The sequence below is a fragment of the Coregonus clupeaformis genome, chromosome 26, assembly GCF_020615455.1.
Source record: "Coregonus clupeaformis isolate EN_2021a chromosome 26, ASM2061545v1, whole genome shotgun sequence".
Classification (NCBI taxonomy): Eukaryota; Metazoa; Chordata; class Actinopteri; order Salmoniformes; family Salmonidae; genus Coregonus; species Coregonus clupeaformis.
Window position 1 is genome coordinate 33,912,329 of NC_059217.1, and position 21,254 is coordinate 33,933,582.

The window sequence follows — 21,254 nt, forward strand, 5'->3', positions numbered from 1 at the left end:
ATACTGGCTTAGACCCCAAAGAGCTTTACATTATACTGGCTTAGACCCCAAAGAGCTTTACATTATACTGGCTTAGACCCCAAAGAGCTTTACATTATACTGGCTTAGACCCCAAAGAGCTTTACATTATACTGGCTTAGACCCCAAAGAGCTTTACATTATACTGGCTTAGACCCCAAAGAGCTTTACATTATACTGGCTTAGACCCCAAAGAGCTTTACATTATACTGGCTTAGACCCCAAAGAGCTTTACAGGATACTGGCTTAGACCCCAAAGAGCTTTACATTATACTGGCTTAGACCCCAAAGAGCTTTACAGTATACTGGCTTAGACCCCAAAGAGCTTTACATTATACTGGCTTAGACCCCAAAGAGCTTTACATTATACTGGCTTAGACCCCAAAGAGCTTTACAGGATACTGGCTTAGACCCCAAAGAGCTTTACATTATACTGGCTTAGACCCCAAAGAGCTTTACATTATACTGGCTTAGACCCCAAAGAGCTTTACATTATACTGGCTTAGACCCCAAAGAGCTTTACATTATACTGGCTTAGACCCCAAAGAGCTTTACATTATACTGGCTTAGACCCCAAAGAGCTTTACAGTATACTGACTTAGACCCCAAAGAGCTTTACATTATACTGGCTTAGACCCCAAAGAGCTTTACAGTATTCTGGCTTAGACCCCAAAGAGCTTTACATTATACTGGCTTAGACCCCAAAGAGCTTTACATTATACTGGCTTAGACCCCAAAGAGCTTTACATTATACTGGCTTAGACCCCAAAGAGCTTTACAGTATACTGACTTAGACCCCAAAGAGCTTTACATTATACTGGCTTAGACCCCAAAGAGCTTTACAGTATTCTGGCTTAGACCCCAAAGAGCTTTACATTATACTGGCTTAGACCCCAAAGAGCTTTACATTATACTGGCTTAGACCCCAAAGAGCTTTACATTATACTGGCTTAGACCCCAAAGAGCTTTACAGTATACTGGCTTAGACCCCAAAGAGCTTTACATTATACTGGCTTAGACCCCAAAGAGCTTTACAGGATACTGGCTTAGACCCCAAAGAGCTTTACAGTATACTGGCTTAGACCCCAAAGAGCTTTACAGGATACTGGCTTAGACCCCAAAGAGCTTTACATTATACTGGCTTAGACCCCAAAGAGCTTTACATTATACTGGCTTAGACCCCAAAGAGCTTTACAGTATACTGGCTTAGACCCCAAAGAGCTTTACAGTATACTGGCTTAGACCCCAAAGAGCTTTACATTATACTGGCTTAGACCCCAAAGAGCTTTACAGGATACTGGCTTAGACCCCAAAGAGCTTTACATTATACTGGCTTAGACCCCAAAGAGCTTTACATTATACTGGCTTAGACCCCAAAGAGCTTTACATTATACTGGCTTAGACCCCAAAGAGCTTTACATTATACTGGCTTAGACCCCAAAGAGCTTTACAGTATACTGGCTTAGACCCCAAAGAGCTTTACATTATACTGGCTTAGACCCCAAAGAGCTTTACAGTATACTGGCTTAGACCCCAAAGAGCTTTACATTATACTGGCTTAGACCCCAAAGAGCTTTACATTATACTGGCTTAGACCCCAAAGAGCTTTACATTATACTGGCTTAGACCCCAAAGAGCTTTACAGTATACTGGCTTAGACCCCAAAGAGCTTTACAGTATACTGGCTTAGACCCCAAAGAGCTTTACATTATACTGGCTTAGACCCCAAATAGCTTTACAGTATACTGGCTTAGACCCCAAAGAGCTGTACATTATACTGGCTTAGACCCCAAAGAGCTTTACAGTATACTGGCTTAGACCCAAAAGAGCAAGCGAGAGACAATTCCCTACTGCTATTGACTGACATACACTGACACAAAAAAAACATCTACTAATTCCCCTTGACATTGTTTTGTTGCTGGTCATATAACAATATAATAATGCTTCTTCCTAGGTTTGGGGCCACAAATGGGCAGACCTATCAGAGCACGGCTTTGGAGTGTCTCTGCTGAACGACAGTAAATATGGATACTCAGTTCACCAGAACACCATGACGCTCTCTCTGTGAGTCTGACAAATACGTTTAACACATTGGATGTGGGTAGCTCAGTTGGAACAGCATTCTGTCAGCGCCAGGATAGTGGGTTCCACATATTACTAACATAGTTAACATAACATCATTCTGTCAACGCCAGGATAGTGGGTTCCACATATTACTAACATAGTTAACATAACAGCATTCTGTCAACGCCAGGATAGTGGGTTCCACATATTACTAACATAGTTAACGTAACAGCACTCTGTCAACGCCAGGATAGTGGGTTCCACATATTACTAACATAGTTAACGTAACAGCACTCTGTCAACGCCAGGATAGTGGGTTCCACATATTACTAACATAGTTAACATAACAGCATTCTGTCAACGCCAGGATAGTGGGTTCCACATATTACTAACATAGTTAACATAACAGCATTCTGTCAACGCCAGGATAGTGGGTTCCACATATTACTAACATAGTTAACGTAACAGCATTCTGTCAACGCCAGGATAGTGGGTTCCACATATTACTAACAGTATTCTGTCAACGCCAGGATAGTGGGTTCCACATATTACTAACATAGTTAACGTAACAGCATTCTGTCAACGCCAGGATAGTGGGTTCCACATATTACTAACATAGTTAACGTAACAGCATTCTGTCAACGCCAGGATAGTGGGTTCCACATATTACTAACATAGTTAACGTAACAGCATTCTGTCAACGCCAGGATAGTGGGTTCCACATATTACTAACGTAGTTAACGTAACAGCATTCTGTCAACGCCAGGATAGTGGGTTCCACATATTACTAATATAGTTAACATAACAGCATTCTGTCAACGCCAGGATAGTGGGTTCCACATATTACTAACATAGTTAACATAACAGCATTCTGTCAACGCCAGGATAGTGGGTTCCACATATTACTAACATAGTTAACGTAACAGCATTCTGTCAACGCCAGGATAGTGGGTTCCACATATTACTAACGTAGTTAACGTAACAGCATTCTGTCAACGCCAGGATAGTGGGTTCCACATATTACTAATATAGTTAACATAACAGCATTCTGTCAACGCCAGGATAGTGGGTTCCACATATTACTAATATAGTTAACATAACAGCATTCTGTCAACGCCAGGATAGTGGGTTCCACATATTACTAACATAGTTAACGTAACAGCATTCTGTCAACGCCAGGATAGTGGGTTCCACATATTACTAACATAGTTAACGTAACAGCATTCTTTCTGTCCTTCCTAAGACTGTTCTTGTATTGTTCTTCTTAAAAGACTGCGAGCTCCTAAGGCTCCTGATGCCAACGCTGACATGGGCAGTCATCAGTTCACCTACGCTGTCATGCCACACACAGGTGAGTTACTTTTGAAAAACGTTTTTTTTTTTTTTTTTTTTTTTAAGTGAAATGTTTATTTGCCATTGGAAGTGAAGACATTGGAAATCTTACTCTGCCAAGCTATCATGAAACAATAATAACACAATACAAAATCAGAAAACAAGGAAGAAACTAGATGGTCATTTTCCATTGAGAAAAATTGTGTGACTGGCTTCAGCTCTTTTGAAAGTATATTTTTTTACTGTTGGTGGGTTATTTTATGCTAATTTATATAGTTACAGTTGACAACGTTTTAAAGAATTTGAAGTTAGGATAGCCAGAACATGTGAAAGTTGGTTTGGTATCTCTAGCTTGAATGGTTCAAGAGTTACAGTTATTGTTGGTGGGTATTATATGCTAATTTATGTACATTTAAGTTGTTATAATTTATAGTGAGGACCAGAGCTAGTGCGAACCAGAGCTAGATAGCTATGCCCAGGACCAGAGCTAGTGCGAACCAGAGCTAGATAGCTATGCCCAGGACCAGAGCTAGTGCGAACCAGAGCTAGATAGCTATGCCCAGGACCAGAGCTAGTGCGAACCAGAGCTAGATAGCTATGCCCAGGACCAGAGTTAGACCAGAGCAGTAGTAGACAGTCATTGTGGTCAGTGGTTGTGGTCAGTAGTTGTGTGGTCAGTAGTTGTGTGGTTGTGGTCTGTAGTTGTGTGGTTGTGGTCAGTAGCTGTGGTCTGTAGTAGTCAGTCGTGGTCAGTAGCTGTGGTCAGTAGTTGTGGTCAGTCGTTGTGTGGTTGTGGTCATTAGTTGTGTGCTTCAGTAGTTGTGTGGTCAGTAATTATGTGGTTGTTGTCACTAGTTGTGGTCAGTAATTATGTGGTTGTGGTCAGTAGTTGTGGTCAGTAGTTTAGTGGTTGTGGTCAGTAGTTGTGGTCAGTAGTACCACTCAGTAGTTGTGGTGTTGTTGTGTTCAATATTTGTGTGGTTGTGGTCAGTAGTTGTGTTCAGTCGTTATGGTCAGGAGTTATGTCTATAGTTATGTTGTTGTCAGTAGTTGTGGTCAGTGGTTTTTTGGTTGTGGTCAGTAATTGTGGTCAGTAATTGTGGTCAGTCGTTGTGTGGTTGTGGTCAGTAGTTGTATTGTTGTGGTCAGTAGGTGTGGTCAGTAGTTGTATTGTTGTGGTCAGTAGGTGTGGTCATTAGTTGTGTTGTTGGGGTAAGTAGTTGTGGTCAGGAGTTGTGGTCAGTAGTTGTGTGGTTGTGGTCAGTAGCTGTGGTCAGTATTTGTGGTCAGTAGGTGTGGTAAGAAGTTATGGCCTGTAGTTGTGTTGTTGTCAGTAATTGTGTGGTCAGTAATTGTGTGGTTGTGGTAGGTAGATTTGTGGTTGTGGTCAGTAGTTGTGGTCAGTGATTCTGGTCAGTAGGTATTGTCAGTAGTTGTGTGGTTCAGTAGTTGTGTGTGTTGTGGTCATTAGTTGTGGTTAGTAACTGTGGTCAGTAGTTGTAGTTGTGGTTAGTAGCTGTGGTCAGTAGTTGTGGTCAGTAGTTGTGGTCTGTATTTGTTTTGTGGTTGTTGTCAGTAGTTGTGATCAGTAGTGTGGTTGTGGTCAGTAGCTGTATTGGTAATTTGGTATTTTATTAGGATCCCCATTAGCTGTTGCAAAAGCAGCAGCTACTCTTCGTGGGGTCCACACAAAACATGAAACATGACATAACACAGAACATTAATAGACAAGAACAGCTCAAGGACAGAACTACATAAAACATTTTTTTAAAGGCACATGTAGCGTACATATCAATACATACACACAAACTATCTGGGTCAAATAGGGGAGAGGCGTTGTGCCGTGAGGTGTTGCTTTATCTGTTTTTTGAAACCAGGTTTGCTGTTTATTTGAGCAATATGAGATGGAACAGAGTTCCATGCAATAATGGCTCTAGTTAATACTGTATGCTTTCTTGAATTTGTTCTGGATTTGGAGACTGTGAAAAGACCCCTGGTGGCATGTCTGGTGGGGTAAGTGTGTGTGTCAGAGCTGTGTGTAAGTTGACTATGCAAACAATTTGGGATTTTCAACACATTAACGTTTCTTATAAAAAGAAGAGGTGATGCAGTCAGTCTCTCCTCAACTCTTAGCCAAGAGAGACTGGCATGCATAGTATTTACATCAGCCCTCTGATTACAATGAAGAGCAAGACGTGCCGCTCTGTTCTAGGCCAGCTGCAGCTTAACTAGGTATTTCCTTGCAGCACTCGACCACACGACTGGACAATAATCAAGATTAGACAAAACTAGAGCCTGCAGAACTTGCTTTGTGGAGTGTGGGGTCAAAAAAGCAGAGCATCTCTTTATTATGGACAGACCTCTCCCCATGTTTACAACTATTGAATCTATGTGTTTTGACCATGATAGTTTACAATCTAAGATAACGCCAAGTAATTTAGTCTCCTCAACTTGTTCAACAACCACACCATTCATTACCAGATTCAGCTGAGATCTAGAACTTAGGGAATGATTAGTACCAAATACAATGCTCTTAGTTTTAGAGATGTTCAGGACCAGTTTATTACTGGTCACCCATTCCAAAACAGACTGCAACTCTTTGTTAAGGGTTTCGGGGACTTCATTAGCTGTGGTTGCTGATGCGTATATGGTTGAATCATCAGCATACATGGACACACATGCTTTGTTTAATGCCAGTGGCAGGTCATTGGTAAAAATAGAAAAGAGTAGAGGGCCTAGAGAGCTGCCCTGCGGTACACCACACTTTACATGTTTGACATTAGAGAAGCTTCCATTAAAGAAAACCCTTTGAGTTCTGTTAGATAGATAGCTCTGAATCCATACTATGGCAGAGGTTGAAAAGCCATAACACAAGTTTTTTCAACAACAGGTTATGGTCAATAATATCCAAGGCTGCATTGAAATCTAACAGTACAGCTCCCACAATCTTCTTATTATCAATTTATTTCAATCAATCATCAGTCATTTGTGTCAGTGCAGTACATGTTGAGTGCCCTTCCCTATAAGCATGTTGAAAGTCTGTAGTTAATTTGTTTACAGAGAAATAGCATTGTATTTGGTCAAACACATTTTTTCCCAACATTATGCTAAGAGCTGGCAGCAAGCTGATAGGTCTGCTGTTAGAACCAGTAAAGGCCGCTTTACCACTCTTGGGTAGCGGAATGACTTTGGCTTCCCTCCAGGCCTGAGGACAAAGACTTTCCTCTAGGCTCAGATTAAAGATATGACAGATAGGAGTGGCTATAGAGTCAGCTACCATCCTCAGTAGCTTTCCATCTAAGTTGTCAATGCCATGAGGTTTGTCATTATTGATCGATAACAATAATTTTTCCACCTCTCCCACACTAACTTTACAAAATTCAAACTTGCAATGCTTTTCTTTCATTATTTGTTTTTTTATGCATGAAAACGTTGGCTCACTGTTCGTTGTTGGCATTTCTTGCCTAAATTTGCCCACTTTGCCAATGAAGTAATCATTAAAATAATTGGCAACATCAAATGGTTTTGTGATGAATAAGCCATCTGATTCGATGAAAGATGGAGTTGAATTGGTCTTTCTACCCATAATTTCATTTCTTCCATCATTCTTTATATCATTGATCTTGGCTTCATAATATAGTTTCTTCTTCTTTTTGTTGAGTTTAGTCACATAATTTCTCAGTTTGCAGTAAGTCAGCCAGTCAGCCAGCCAAACTTATTAGCCACTCCTTTTGCCCCGTCTCTTTCAACCAGACAGTTTTTCAGTTCCTCATCAATCCACGGAGCCTTAACAGCTCTAACAGTCAGTTTCCTAACAGGTGCATGTTTATCAATAATTGGAAGAAGCAATTTCATAAATTCATCAAGTGCAGCGTCTGGATGCTCCTTATTAATCACATCAGACCAACACATATTTTTTACATCACATACGAGTCACAGCAGAATCTTTTGTATGATCTCTTATACACTATTTTAGGCCCAGCTGTTGGAACTTTGTCTTTCCTGGATATAGCCACTATATTGTGATCACTGAATCCAATGGGTACGGATACAGCTTCAGAACAAAGTTCCACAGTATTAGTAAAAATGTGATCAATACATGTGGATGATCTTGTTCCTGTAGTGTTTGTAAACACCCTGGTAGGTTGATTAATAACCTGAACCAGATTACAGGCACTGGTTACAGTGAGAAGCTTCCTCTTGAGCGGACAGCTTGATGAAAACCAGTCAATATTCAGGTCCCCAAGAAAGTAGACCTCTCTGTTTACATCACATACACTATCAAGCATTTCACACATATTATTTAAATACTGACTGTTAGCACTTGGTGGCCTATAGCAACACCCCAAAAGAAAACGCTTTAGATCTGTCAGGTGAACCTGCAACCACAACACTTCAATAACACTTTACATAAGATCTTCTCTAAGCATTACAGGGATATGGCTCTGAATATATACAGCAACACCTTCCCAATAAGCATTTCTGTCTCTTCTATAGATGTAACTGTGGTCAGTAGTTGTGTGGTTGTGGTCAGTAGCTGTGGTCAGTAGTTGTGTGGTTGTGGTCAGTTACTGTGGTCAGTAGTTGTGTAGGTTCAGTAGTTGTGTGGTTGTGGTCAGTAACTGTGGTCAGTATTTGTGTGGTTCAGTAGTTGTGTGGTTCAGTAGTTGTGTGGTCAATAGTTGTGTGGTTGTGGTCAGTAACTGTGGTCAGTATTTGTGTGGTTCAGCAGTTGTGTGGTTCAGCAGTTGTGTGGTTCAGTAGTTGTGTGGTTGTGGTCAGTGTCTGAACTACAGTTGTTGCGTGTGAAAACGGAAAGGTGCAATGAGAATTTATCAGGTGAAATATGAAGTGAATGGAGACTCTTCATTCTATCCAATCAGAGCAGCAGGATCAATGTACAGCCAGCCTCTCTCTTTACAGACAGGCAAACTAGAGCATGTGGTACGATCCTGAGAAGGAGGACGAAGCTAGTGAGCATTAGAAATATGTTCTGTAACATTCCAGGTCGTCCAGATAGGGGAAGCATTAGAATTCTTAGCACTAGCTGTTCAGTCCGAAACAGATACAAACAATTATGGAAATTTGTCACGCCATGAGGAGTTGTCTCCCTCCAAGGCACGTGTTGCTAGGCAACTGTTGCCTTGGCAGGCCTTCACCCTCCATGGCTAAAACCAGTGTGAGAAAAATGCTAACAAACGTTTGTGCTATGAAACTGCAGTCTGACCCACAACTTCTTTGCTAGATTCATGATAGTGTTAGACAAACCAAGGAAAGTTAACTTCAAAACCTGACGTAGTTTTATTGGATTTTGCAGCTGTTGTTTTCACACGCTCTAACTTTTTGTCTAAGTTGTTGGCAAAGTGGTCAAAGTAGCCGATTTGTGTCAGTTTACAGTGGAAATGGAATTGATGATGTCACAATGGGTAGCTTTAGAATGTTGAAAAAAGTCCCACAAAAAGAAATACAGAATCAACAAGTTTAATGCAAGCACACTATTCCAGACCAGTCTGAACTTTTAAAAGTTTGAATGGCGTTTATATATATATATATATATATACACTACAAGTCCCACCTAATAAGAAGTATGTAGAAGATTTAAAGTGGGGACTCTTGCTTCGTAAGCCCCATTTAATAAGTTATAAATTATTCTTACAATATTTAAAATGTGGCTGCTGTCGCAAGCCACATAATAAACTATATCCAAAAATGTTTTGTCACATACACTGGATAGGTGCATTGAAATGTGTTGTTTTACCGGGTCAGCCATAGTAGTATGATAGGTGCAGTGTAATGTGTTGTTCTACAGGGTCAGCCATAGTAGTATGATAGGTCCAGTGTAATGTGTTGTTCTACAGGGTCAGCCATAGTAGTATGATAGGTGCAGTGTAATGTGTTGTTCTACAGGGTCAGCCATAGTAGTATGATAGGTCCAGTGTAATGTGTTGTTCTACAGGGTCAGCCATAGTAGTATGATAGGTGCAGTGTAATGTGTTGTTCTACAGGGTCAGCCATAGTAGTATGATAGGTGCAGTGTGTTGTTTTACAGGGTCAGCCATAGTAGTATGATAGGTGCAGTGTAATGTGTTGTTCTACAGGGTCAGCCATAGTAGTATGATAGGTCCAGTGTAATGTGTTGTTTTACAGGGTCAGCCATAGTAGTATGATAGGTCCAGTGTAATGTGTTGTTTTACAGGGTCAGCCATAGTAGTATGATAGGTCCAGTGTAATGTGTTGTTCTACAGGGTCAGCCATAGTAGTATGATAGGTGCATTGAAATGTGTTGTTCTACAGGGTCAGCCATAGTAGTATGATAGGTGCAGTGTGTTGTTTTACAGGGTCAGCCATAGTAGTATGATAGGTGCAGTGTAATGTGTTGTTTTACAGGGTCAGCCATAGTAGTATGATAGGTGCAGTGTAATGTGTTGTTCTACAGGGTCAGCCATAGTAGTATGATAGGTCCAGTGTAATGTGTTGTTTTACAGGGTCAGCCATAGTAGTATGATAGGTCCAGTGTAATGTGTTGTTCTACAGGGTCAGCCATAGTAGTATGATAGGTCCAGTGTAATGTGTTGTTCTACAGGGTCAGCCATAGTAGTATGATAGGTGCAGTGTAATGTGTTGTTTTACAGGGTCAGCCATAGTAGTATGATAGGTCCAGTGTAATGTGTTGTTCTACAGGGTCAGCCATAGTAGTATGATAGGTCCAGTGTAATGTGTTGTACAGCACTCCTGGAGCAAATTAGGATTAAGTGCCTTGCTCAAGGGCACAGACAGATTGTTCACCGTGTGGGCTCGGGTATTCAAACCAGCAACCTTTCAGTTACTGGCCCAACGCGCTAACCGCTAGGCTTCCTGCTGCCCTTCAGGAACCTTCCAGGAAGCGTCAGTCATCCAGTATGCCTACAACCTCAACTACCCTCTGAGGCTAATCGACCATTCCCCCGGCTCTGCAGTCTGGAGCGCCTTCTCTGTCAGCGCTGCAGCCGTCATCCTGGAGACCATCAAACAGGTGGGGACCCTGCCAGGAAATAACCCTTACTTGTTTTCCACATGTGTCAAAGCAGGTTGGGTGAGCTGGGAAGGGCTCAGTGAGTTTAGACAAAGGGCCATTTCCTGGGAGGGTACCAAGTAGTGTGGATACTGAATAGCTGACTGAATATAATATAATATGCCATTTAGCAGACGCGGAAGATGACAAATTGGCCTGCTTTACTGTAATACGTTCTGTTCAGCAACTTTGGGATTTGTATTGCATGTTTCATTGCTGATTGTATTTCCTGACAGTTTCTATCATGCGATTTCCAACGTATTTAATGGTCCTATTCTCTCCTTCCAGGCGGAGGACAGGAAGGATGCTCTGGTGGTGCGTCTCTATGAGGCACATGGTAGCAGTGTCACAGCGTCCCTCTCTACACGCCTCCCCGTCACAGAGGCTTGGCAGTGAGTTCTAACTTCACTTCGGGTTCTGAAGGGGTCAGACAGTTGTACTGAGCTCTCTGCATCACATGGCAGCAGTGTCAGTGTGTCTCTCTACCCCCCGTCCCCGTCCCCGTCCCTGTCCCCGTCCCCGTCCCCGTCCCCGTCCCCGTCCCATACCGTCAGTGAGGCGTCTTCATTGTAATTTAGGCCTAGATTCTATATCTGTAGTGCTATATCACAGATTGTAATTTAGGCCTAGATTCTATATCTGTAGTGCTATATCACAGATTGTAATTTAGGCCTAGATTCTATATCTGTAGTGCTATATCACAGATTAATTTAGGCCTAGATTCTATATCTGTAGTGCTATATCACAGATTGTAATTTAGGCCTAGATTCTATATCTGTAGTGCTATATCACATATTGTAATTTAGGCCTAGATTCTATATCTGTAGTGCTATATCACAGGTTGTAATTTAGGCCTAGATTCTATATCTGTAGTGCTATATCACAGATTGTAATTTAGGCCTAGATTCTATATCTGTAGTGCTATATCACAGATTGTAATTTAGGCCTAGATTCTATATCTGTAGTGCTATGTCACAGATTGTAATTTAGGCCTAGATTCTATATCTGTAGTGCTATATCACAGATTGTAATTTAGGCCTAGATTCTATATCTGTAGTGCTATGTCACAGATTGTAATTTAGGCCTAGATTCTATATATGTAGTGCTATATCACAGATTGTAATTTAGGCCTAGATTCTATATCTGTAGTGCTATATCACAGATTGTAATGTAGGCCTAGATTCTATATCTGTAGTGCTATATCACAGATTGTAATTTAGGCCTAGATTCTATATCTGTAGTGCTATATCACAGATTGTAATTTAGGCCTAGATTCTATATCTGTAGTGCTATGTCACAGATTGTAATTTAGGCCTAGATTCTATATCTGTAGTGCTATATCACAGATTAATTTAGGCCTAAATTCTATATCTGTAGTGCTATATCACATATTGTAATTTAGGCCTAGATTCTATATCTGTAGTGCTATATCACATATTGTAATTTAGGCCTAGATTCTATATCTGTAGTGCTATATCACAGGTTGTAATTTAGGCCTAGATTCTATATCTGTAGTGCTATATCACAGATTGTAATTTAGGCCTAGATTCTATATCTGTAGTGCTATATCACAGATTGTAATTTAGGCCTAGATTCTATATCTGTAGTGCTATGTCACAGATTGTAATTTAGGCCTAGATTCTATATCTGTAGTGCTATATCACAGATTGTAATTTAGGCCTAGATTCTATATCTGTAGTGCTATGTCACAGATTGTAATTTAGGCCTAGATTCTATATCTGTAGTGCTATATCACAGATTGTAATTTAGGCCTAGATTCTATATCTGTAGTGCTATATCACAGATTGTAATGTAGGCCTAGATTCTATATCTGTAGTGCTATATCACAGATTGTAATTTAGGCCTAGATTCTATATCTGTAGTGCTATATCACAGATTGTAATTTAGGCCTAGATTCTATATCTGTAGTGCTATATCACAGATTGTAATTTAGGCCTAGATTCTATATCTGTAGTGCTATATCACAGATTGTAATTTAGGCCTAGATTCTATATCTGTAGTGCTATATCACAGATTGTAATTTAGGCCTAGATTCTATATCTGTAGTGCTATATCACAGATTGTAATTTAGGCCTAGATTCTATATCTGTAGTGCTATATCACAGATTGTAATTTAGGCCTAGATTCTATATCTGTAGTGCTATGTCACAGATTGTAATTTAGGCCTAGATTCTATATCTGTAGTGCTATATCACAGATTGTAATTTAGGCCTAGATTCTATATCTGTAGTGCTATGTCACAGATTGTAATTTAGGCCTAGATTCTATATCTGTAGTGCTATGTCACAGATTGTAATTTAGGCCTAGATTCTATATCTGTAGTGCTATGTCACAGATTGTAATTTAGGCCTAGATTCTATATCTGTAGTGCTATGTCACAGATTGTAATTTAGGCCTAGATTCTATATCTGTAGTGCTATATCACAGATTGTAATGTAGGCCTAGATTCTATATCTGTAGTGCTATATCACAGATTGTAATTTAGGCCTAGATTCTATATCTGTAGTGCTATATCACAGATTGTAATTTAGGCCTAGATTCTATATCTGTAGTGCTATGTCACAGATTGTAATTTAGGCCTAGATTCTATATCTGTAGTGCTATGTCACAGATTGTAATTTAGGCCTAGATTCTATATCTGTAGTGCAATGTCACAGATTGTAATTTAGGCCTAGATTCTATATCTGTAGTGCTATGTCACAGATTGTAATTTAGGCCTAGATTCTATATCTGTAGTGCTATGTCACAGATTGTAATTTAGGCCTAGATTCTATATCTGTAGTGCTATGTCACAGATTGTAATTTAGGCCTAGATTCTATATCTGTAGTGCTATGTCACAGATTGTAAGTTAGGCCTAGATTCTATATCTGTAGTGCTATGTCACAGATTGTAATTTAGGCCTAGATTCTATATCTGTAGTGCTATGTCACAGATTGTAATTTAGGCCTAGATTCTATATATGTAGTGCTATGTCACAGATTGTAATTTAGGCCTAGATTCTATATCTGTAGTGCTATATCACAGATTTTAATTTAGGCCTAGATTCTATATCTGTAGTGCTATATCACAGATTGTAATTTAGGCCTAGATTCTATATCTGTAGTGCTATATCACAGATTGTAATTTAGGCCTAGATTCTATATCTGTAGTGGTATATCACAGATTGTAATTTAGGCCTAGAATCTATATCTGTAGTGCTATATCACAGATTGTAATATAGGCCTAGATACTATATATGTAGTGCTATATCACAGATTAATTTAGGCCTAGATTCTATATCTGTAGTGCTATATCACAGATTGTAATTTAGGCCTAGATTCTATATCTGTAGTGCTATATCACAGATTGTAATTTAGGCCTAGATTCTATATCTGTAGTGCTATATCACAGATTGTAATTTAGGCCTAGATTCTATATCTGTAGTGCTATATCACAGATTGTAATTTAGGCCTAGATTCTATATCTGTAGTGCTATATCACAGATTGTAATTTAGGCCTAGATTCTATATCTGTAGTGCTATGTCACAGATTGTAATTTAGGCCTAGATTCTATATCTGTAGTGCTATGTCACAGATTGTAATTTAGGCCTAGATTCTATATCTGTAGTGCTATGTCACAGATTGTAATTTAGGCCTAGATTCTATATCTGTAGTGCTATGTCACAGATTGTAATTTAGGCCTAGATTCTATATCTGTAGTGCTATGTCACAGATTGTAATTTAGGCCTAGATTCTATATCTGTAGTGCTATGTCACAGATTGTAATTTAGGCCTAGATTCTATATCTGTAGTGCTATGTCACAGATTGTAATTTAGGCCTAGATTCTATATCTGTAGTGCTATGTCACAGATTGTAATTTAGGCCTAGATTCTATATCTGTAGTGCTATGTCACAGATTGTAAGTTAGGCCTAGATTCTATATCTGTAGTGCTATGTCACAGATTGTAATTTAGGCCTAGATTCTATATCTGTAGTGCTATGTCACAGATTGTAATTTAGGCCTAGATTCTATATCTGTAGTGCTATATCACAGATTAATTTAGGCCTAGATTCTATATCTGTAGTGCTATATCACAGATTGTAATTTAGGCCTAGATTCTATATCTGTAGTGCTATATCACAGATTGTAATTTAGGCCTAGATTCTATATCTGTAGTGCTATATCACAGATTGTAATTTAGGCCTAGATTCTATATCTGTAGTGCTATATCACAGATTGTAATTTAGGCCTAGATTCTATATCTGTAGTGCTATGTCACAGATTGTAATTTAGGCCTAGATTCTATATCTGTAGTGCTATGTCACAGATTGTAATTTAGGCCTAGATTCTATATCTGTAGTGCAATGTCACAGATTGTAATTTAGGCCTAGATTCTATATCTGTAGTGCTATGTCACAGATTGTAATTTAGGCCTAGATTCTATATCTGTAGTGCTATGTCACAGATTGTAATTTAGGCCTAGATTCTATATCTGTAGTGCTATGTCACAGATTGTAATTTAGGCCTAGATTCTATATCTGTAGTGCTATGTCACAGATTGTAATTTAGGCCTAGATTCTATATCTGTAGTGCTATGTCACAGATTGTAAGTTAGGCCTAGATTCTATATCTGTAGTGCTATGTCACAGATTGTAATTTAGGCCTAGATTCTATATCTGTAGTGCTATGTCACAGATTGTAATTTAGGCCTAGATTCTATATATGTAGTGCTATGTCACAGATTGTAATTTAGGCCTAGATTCTATATCTGTAGTGCTATATCACAGATTGTAATTTAGGCCTAGATTCTATATCTGTAGTGCTATATCACAGATTGTAATTTAGGCCTAGATTCTATATCTGTAGTGCTATATCACAGATTGTAATTTAGGCCTAGATTCTATATCTGTAGTGGTATATCACAGATTGTAATTTAGGCCTAGAATCTATATCTGTAGTGCTATATCACAGATTGTAATATAGGCCTAGATACTATATATGTAGTGCTATATCACAGATTAATTTAGGCCTAGATTCTATATCTGTAGTGCTATATCACAGATTGTAATTTAGGCCTAGATTCTATATCTGTAGTGCTATATCACAGATTGTAATTTAGGCCTAGATTCTATATCTGTAGTGCTATATCACAGATTGTAATTTAGGCCTAGATTCTATATCTGTAGTGCTATATCACAGATTGTAATTTAGGCCTAGATTCTATATCTGTAGTGGTATATCACAGATTGTAATTTAGGCCTAGAATCTATATCTGTAGTGCTATATCACAGATTGTAATATAGGCCTAGATACTATATATGTAGTGCTATATCACAGATTAATTTAGGCCTAGATTCTCTATCTGTAGTGCTATATCACAGATTGTAATTTAGGCCTAGATTCTATATCTGTAGTGCTATATCACAGATTGTAATTTAGGCCTAGATTCTATATCTGTAGTGCTATATCACAGATTGTAATTTAGGCCTAGATTCTATATCTGTAGTGCTATATCACAGATTGTAATTTAGGCCTAGATTCTATATCTGTAGTGCTATATCACAGATTGTAATTTAGGCCTAGATTCTATATCTGTAGTGCTATGTCACAGATTGTAATTTAGGCCTAGATTCTATATCTGTAGTGCTATGTCACAGATTGTAATTTAGGCCTAGATTCTATATCTGTAGTGCTATGTCACAGATTGTAATTTAGGCCTAGATTCTATATCTGTAGTGCTATGTCACAGATTGTAATTTAGGCCTAGATTCTATATCTGTAGTGCTATGTCACAGATTGTAATTTAGGCCTAGATTCTATATCTGTAGTGCTATGTCACAGATTGTAATTTAGGCCTAGATTCTATATCTGTAGTGCTATGTCACAGATTGTAATTTAGGCCTAGATTCTATATCTGTAGTGCTATGTCACAGATTGTAAGTTAGGCCTAGATTCTATATCTGTAGTGCTATGTCACAGATTGTAATTTAGGCCTAGATTCTATATCTGTAGTGCTATGTCACAGATTGTAATTTAGGCCTAGATTCTATATCTGTAGTGCTATATCACAGATTGTAATATAGGCCTAGATACTATATCTGTAGTGCTATATCACAGATTAATTTAGGCCTAGATTCTATATCTGTAGTGCTATATCACAGATTGTAATTTAGGCCTAGATTCTATATCTGTAGTGCTATATCACAGATTGTAATTTAGGCCTAGATTCTATATCTGTAGTGCTATATCACAGATTGTAATTTAGGCCTAGATTCTATATCTGTAGTGCTATATCACAGATTGTAATTTAGGCCTAGATTCTATATCTGTAGTGCTATATCACAGATTGTAATTTAGGCCTAGATTCTATATCTGTAGTGCTATATCACAGATTGTAATTTAGGCCTAGATTCTATATCTGTAGTGCTATATCACAGATTGTAATTTAGGCCTAGATTCTATATCTGTAGTGCTATGTCACAGATTGTAATTTAGGCCTAGATTCTATATCTGTAGTGCTATGTCACAGATTGTAATTTAGGCCTAGATTCTATATCTGTAGTGCTATGTCACAGATTGTAATTTAGGCCTAGATTCTATATCTGTAGTGCTATGTCACAGATTGTAATTTAGGCCTAGATTCTATATCTGTAGTGCTATGTCACAGATTGTAATTTAGGCTTAGATTCTATATCTGTAGTGCTATGTCACAGATTGTAAGTTAGGCCTAGATTCTATATCTGTAGTGCTATGTCACAGATTGTAAGTTAGGCCTAGATTCTATATCTGTAGTGCTATGTCACAGATTGTAATTTAGGCCTAGATTCTATATCTGTAGTGCTATGTCACAGATTGTAATTTAGGCCTAGATTCTATATCTGTAGTGCTATGTCACAGATTGTAATTTAGGCCTAGATTCTATATCTGTAGTGCTATGTCACAGATTGTAAGTTAGGCCTAGATTCTATATCTGTAGTGCTATGTCACAGATTGTAATTTAGGCCTAGATTCTATATCTGTAGTGCTATGTCACAGATTGTAATTTAGGCCTAGATTCTATATCTGTAGTGCTATATCACAGATTGTAATATAGGCCTAGATACTATATCTGTAGTGCTATATCACAGATTAATTTAGGCCTAGATTCTATATCTGTAGTGCTATATCACAGATTGTAATTTAGGCCTAGATTCTATATCTGTAGTGCTATATCACAGATTGTAATTTAGGCCTAGATTCTATATCTGTAGTGCTATATCACAGATTGTAATTTAGGCCTAGATTCTATATCTGTAGTGCTATATCACAGATTGTAATTTAGGCCTAGATTCTATATCTGTAGTGCTATATCACAGATTGTAATTTAGGCCTAGATTCTATATCTGTAGTGCTATATCACAGATTGTAATTTAGGCCTAGATTCTATATCTGTAGTGCTATATCACAGATTGTAATTTAGGCCTAGATTCTATATCTGTAGTGCTATGTCACAGATTGTAATTTAGGCCTAGATTCTATATCTGTAGTGCTATGTCACAGATTGTAATTTAGGCCTAGATTCTATATCTGTAGTGCTATGTCACAGATTGTAATTTAGGCCTAGATTCTATATCTGTAGTGCTATGTCACAGATTGTAATTTAGGCCTAGATTCTATATCTGTAGTGCTATGTCACAGATTGTAAGTTAGGCCTAGATTCTATATCTGTAGTGCTATGTCACAGATTGTAATTTAGGCCTAGATTCTATATCTGTAGTGCTATGTCACAGATTGTAATTTAGGCCTAGATTCTATATCTGTAGTGCTATGTCACAGATTGTAATTTAGGCCTAGATTCTATATCTGTAGTGCTATATCACAGATTGTAATTTAGGCCTAGATTCTATATCTGTAGTGCTATATCACAGATTGTAATTTAGGCCTAGATTCTATATCTGTAGTGCTATGTCACAGATTGTAATTTAGGCCTAGATTCTATATCTGTAGTGCTATATCACAGATTGTAATTTAGGCCTAGATTCTATATCTGTAGTGCTATATCACAGATTGTAATATAGGCCTAGATACTATATATGTAGTGCTATATCACAGATTGTAATTTAGGCCTAGATTCTATATCTGTAGTGCTATATCACAGATTGTAATATAGGCCTAGATACTATATCTGTAGTGCTATATCACAGATTGTAATTTAGGCCTAGATTCTATATCTGTAGTGCTATATCACAGATTGTAATTTAGGCCTAGATTCTATATCTGTAGTGCTATATCACAGATTGTAATTTAGGCCTAGATTCTATATCTGTAGTGCTATATCGCAGATTGTAATTTAGGCCTAGATTCTATATCTGTAGTGCTATATCGCAGATTGTAATTTAGGCCTAGATTCTATATCTGTAGTGCTATATCACAGATTGTAATTTAGGCCTAGATTCTATATCTGTAGTGCTATGTCACAGATTGTAATTTAGGCCTAGATTCTATATCTGTAGTGCTATGTCACAGATTGTAATTTAGGCCTAGATTCTATATCTGTAGTGCTATGTCACAGATTGTAATTTAGGCCTAGATTCTATATCTGTAGTGCTATGTCACAGATTGTAATTTAGGCCTAGATTCTATATCTGTAGTGCTATGTCACAGATTGTAATTTAGGCCTAGATTCTATATCTGTAGTGCTATGTCACAGATTGTAATTTAGGCCTAGATTCTATATCTGTAGTGCTATGTCACAGATTGTAATTTAGGCCTAGATTCTATATCTGTAGTGCTATGTCACAGATTGTAATTTAGGCCTAGATTCTATATCTGTAGTGCTATGTCACAGATTGTAATTTAGGCCTAGATTCTATATCTGTAGTGCTATGTCACAGATTGTAAATTAGGCCTAGATTCTATATCTGTAGTGCTATGTCACAGATTGTAATTTAGGCCTAGATTCTATATCTGTAGTGCTATGTCACAGATTGTAATTTAGGCCTAGATTCTATATCTGTAGTGCTATGTCACAGATTGTAATTTAGGCCTAGATTCTATATCTGTAGTGCTATGTCACAGATTGTAATTTAGGCCTAGATTCTATATCTGTAGTGCTATATCACAGATTGTAATTTAGGCCTAGATTCTATATCTGTAGTGCTATATCACAGATTGTAATTTAGGCCTAGATTCTATATCTGTAGTGCTATATCACAGATTGTAATTTAGGCCTAGATTCTATATCTGTAGTGCTATATCACAGATTGTAATTTAGGCCTAGATTCTATATCTGTAGTGCTATATCACAGATTGTAATTTAGGCCTAGATTCTATATCTGTAGTGCTATATCACAGATTGTAATTTAGGCCTAGATTCTATATCTGTAGTGCTATATCACAGATTGTAATTTAGGCCTAGATTCTATATCTGTAGTGCTATATCACAGATTGTAATTTAGGCCTAGATTCTATATCTGTAGTGCTATATCACAGATGATATCTGTATCACAGATTGTAATTTGAAGTAGCGGTCTTTACACCCTGTTGCGGTTTTCAACCACTGAACCCTCTTCTCATTCGTCCTCTCCTCAGCTGTGATCTACTGGAGCGAGTGGATCCCTCTCGCCCTGCACCAATCACAGCCTCCGGAATCTCTATCAACTTCAGTCCCTTCCAGATTGTGTCCCTTCTACTTTACCTAAAGTAAAATTGTTTTTTGTTCTGGTCCAAAGTAGTGCAGTAAATAGGGTATAGGGTGCATTTAGTATGCACACTTTGTCCCTGTGTGTCTTTAGTGGGACCAGGATGTTGTCATCATTACAGTCTCTCGTAACTGCATTTGGACCCGCTATAAATGACGTTGCGCTTCATAAAGCCTTCATAATGCCTTCATAAGCACTGCATAAATGTGTTACAAAGCATCTATAACTGTATGTCATGCTTTATAAAGGGTTCATAAATGTGGGGTTGTGGTGAAGTGGTCATGTTAGTCATATTACACCTCATCTCGTTCCCATACAGGGTGACATGTTGCGCTCTAATGTGACGTCATGCGTTCGTAAGGTCTGGTGGACCAACGCATCAACCTTGGCCTTCATTAGTTAGGGTTAGGTTTCAATTCTAATTTTAAGGAGATAAATTGTGGAAATGGGCGGGGTTTAGCCATAATGGCTTTCTGACTGTGTTAGTAGCGATGAGGACAAATCCTTTACTCAGTGAGGTCACTCCTATAGAACTCTATGGTCACTCCCACTAAGACCAACTCTGAATGGTTGATCTCCCAGGGTTATATGTGCTGTGTGTTCAATAGCCTGGGGAGGACGGTACACCAAGAAACACTCACCTTGATGAAAGCCCCCCAACCTAAAGAAATGTGTCTTTCTTCTGGATCCAAGTTACATGTACCTCAGTACACACAAAAACGAGCCATACCGAGCGGTGCTGGGCCCAGTCAGGTCTTTAACACAACAATATAACGAGCCGTACCGAGCGGTGCTGGGCCCAGTCAGGTCTTTAACACAACAATATAACGAGCCGTACCGAGCGGTGCTGGGCCCAGTCAGGTCTTTAACACAACAATATAACGAGCCGTACCGAGCGGTGCTGGGCCCAGTCAGGTCTTTAACACAACAATATAACGAGCCATACCGAGCGGTGCTGGGCCCAGTCAGGTCTTTAACACAACAATATAACGAGCCATACCGAGCGGTGCTGGGCCCAGTCAGGTCTTTAACACAACAATATAACGAGCCAATACCGAGCGGTGCTGGGCCCAGTCAGGTCTTTAACACAACAATATAACGAGCCA

General features: G+C 38.6%; 1 protein-coding gene across 3 annotated transcripts in view; it reads left to right on the forward strand.

The window, feature by feature from the left end:
- man2c1 (mannosidase, alpha, class 2C, member 1) overlaps nucleotides 1-20,956 on the forward strand; it is a 113,794-nt gene extending 92,838 nt beyond the window's left edge. For all 3 annotated transcript variants that reach the window (XM_045207824.1, XM_045207825.1, XM_045207826.1), the window contains 5 exons: nucleotides 1,973-2,082; nucleotides 3,354-3,433; nucleotides 10,284-10,426; nucleotides 10,754-10,857; nucleotides 20,039-20,956. In XM_045207824.1, coding sequence (XP_045063759.1) covers nucleotides 1,973-2,082; nucleotides 3,354-3,433; nucleotides 10,284-10,426; nucleotides 10,754-10,857; nucleotides 20,039-20,153 — 552 coding nt within the window. In that variant the 3' untranslated portion in view covers nucleotides 20,154-20,956. The remainder of the gene's footprint in view (nucleotides 1-1,972; nucleotides 2,083-3,353; nucleotides 3,434-10,283; nucleotides 10,427-10,753; nucleotides 10,858-20,038) is intronic.
- Nucleotides 20,957-21,254: the final 298 nt, after the last annotated feature.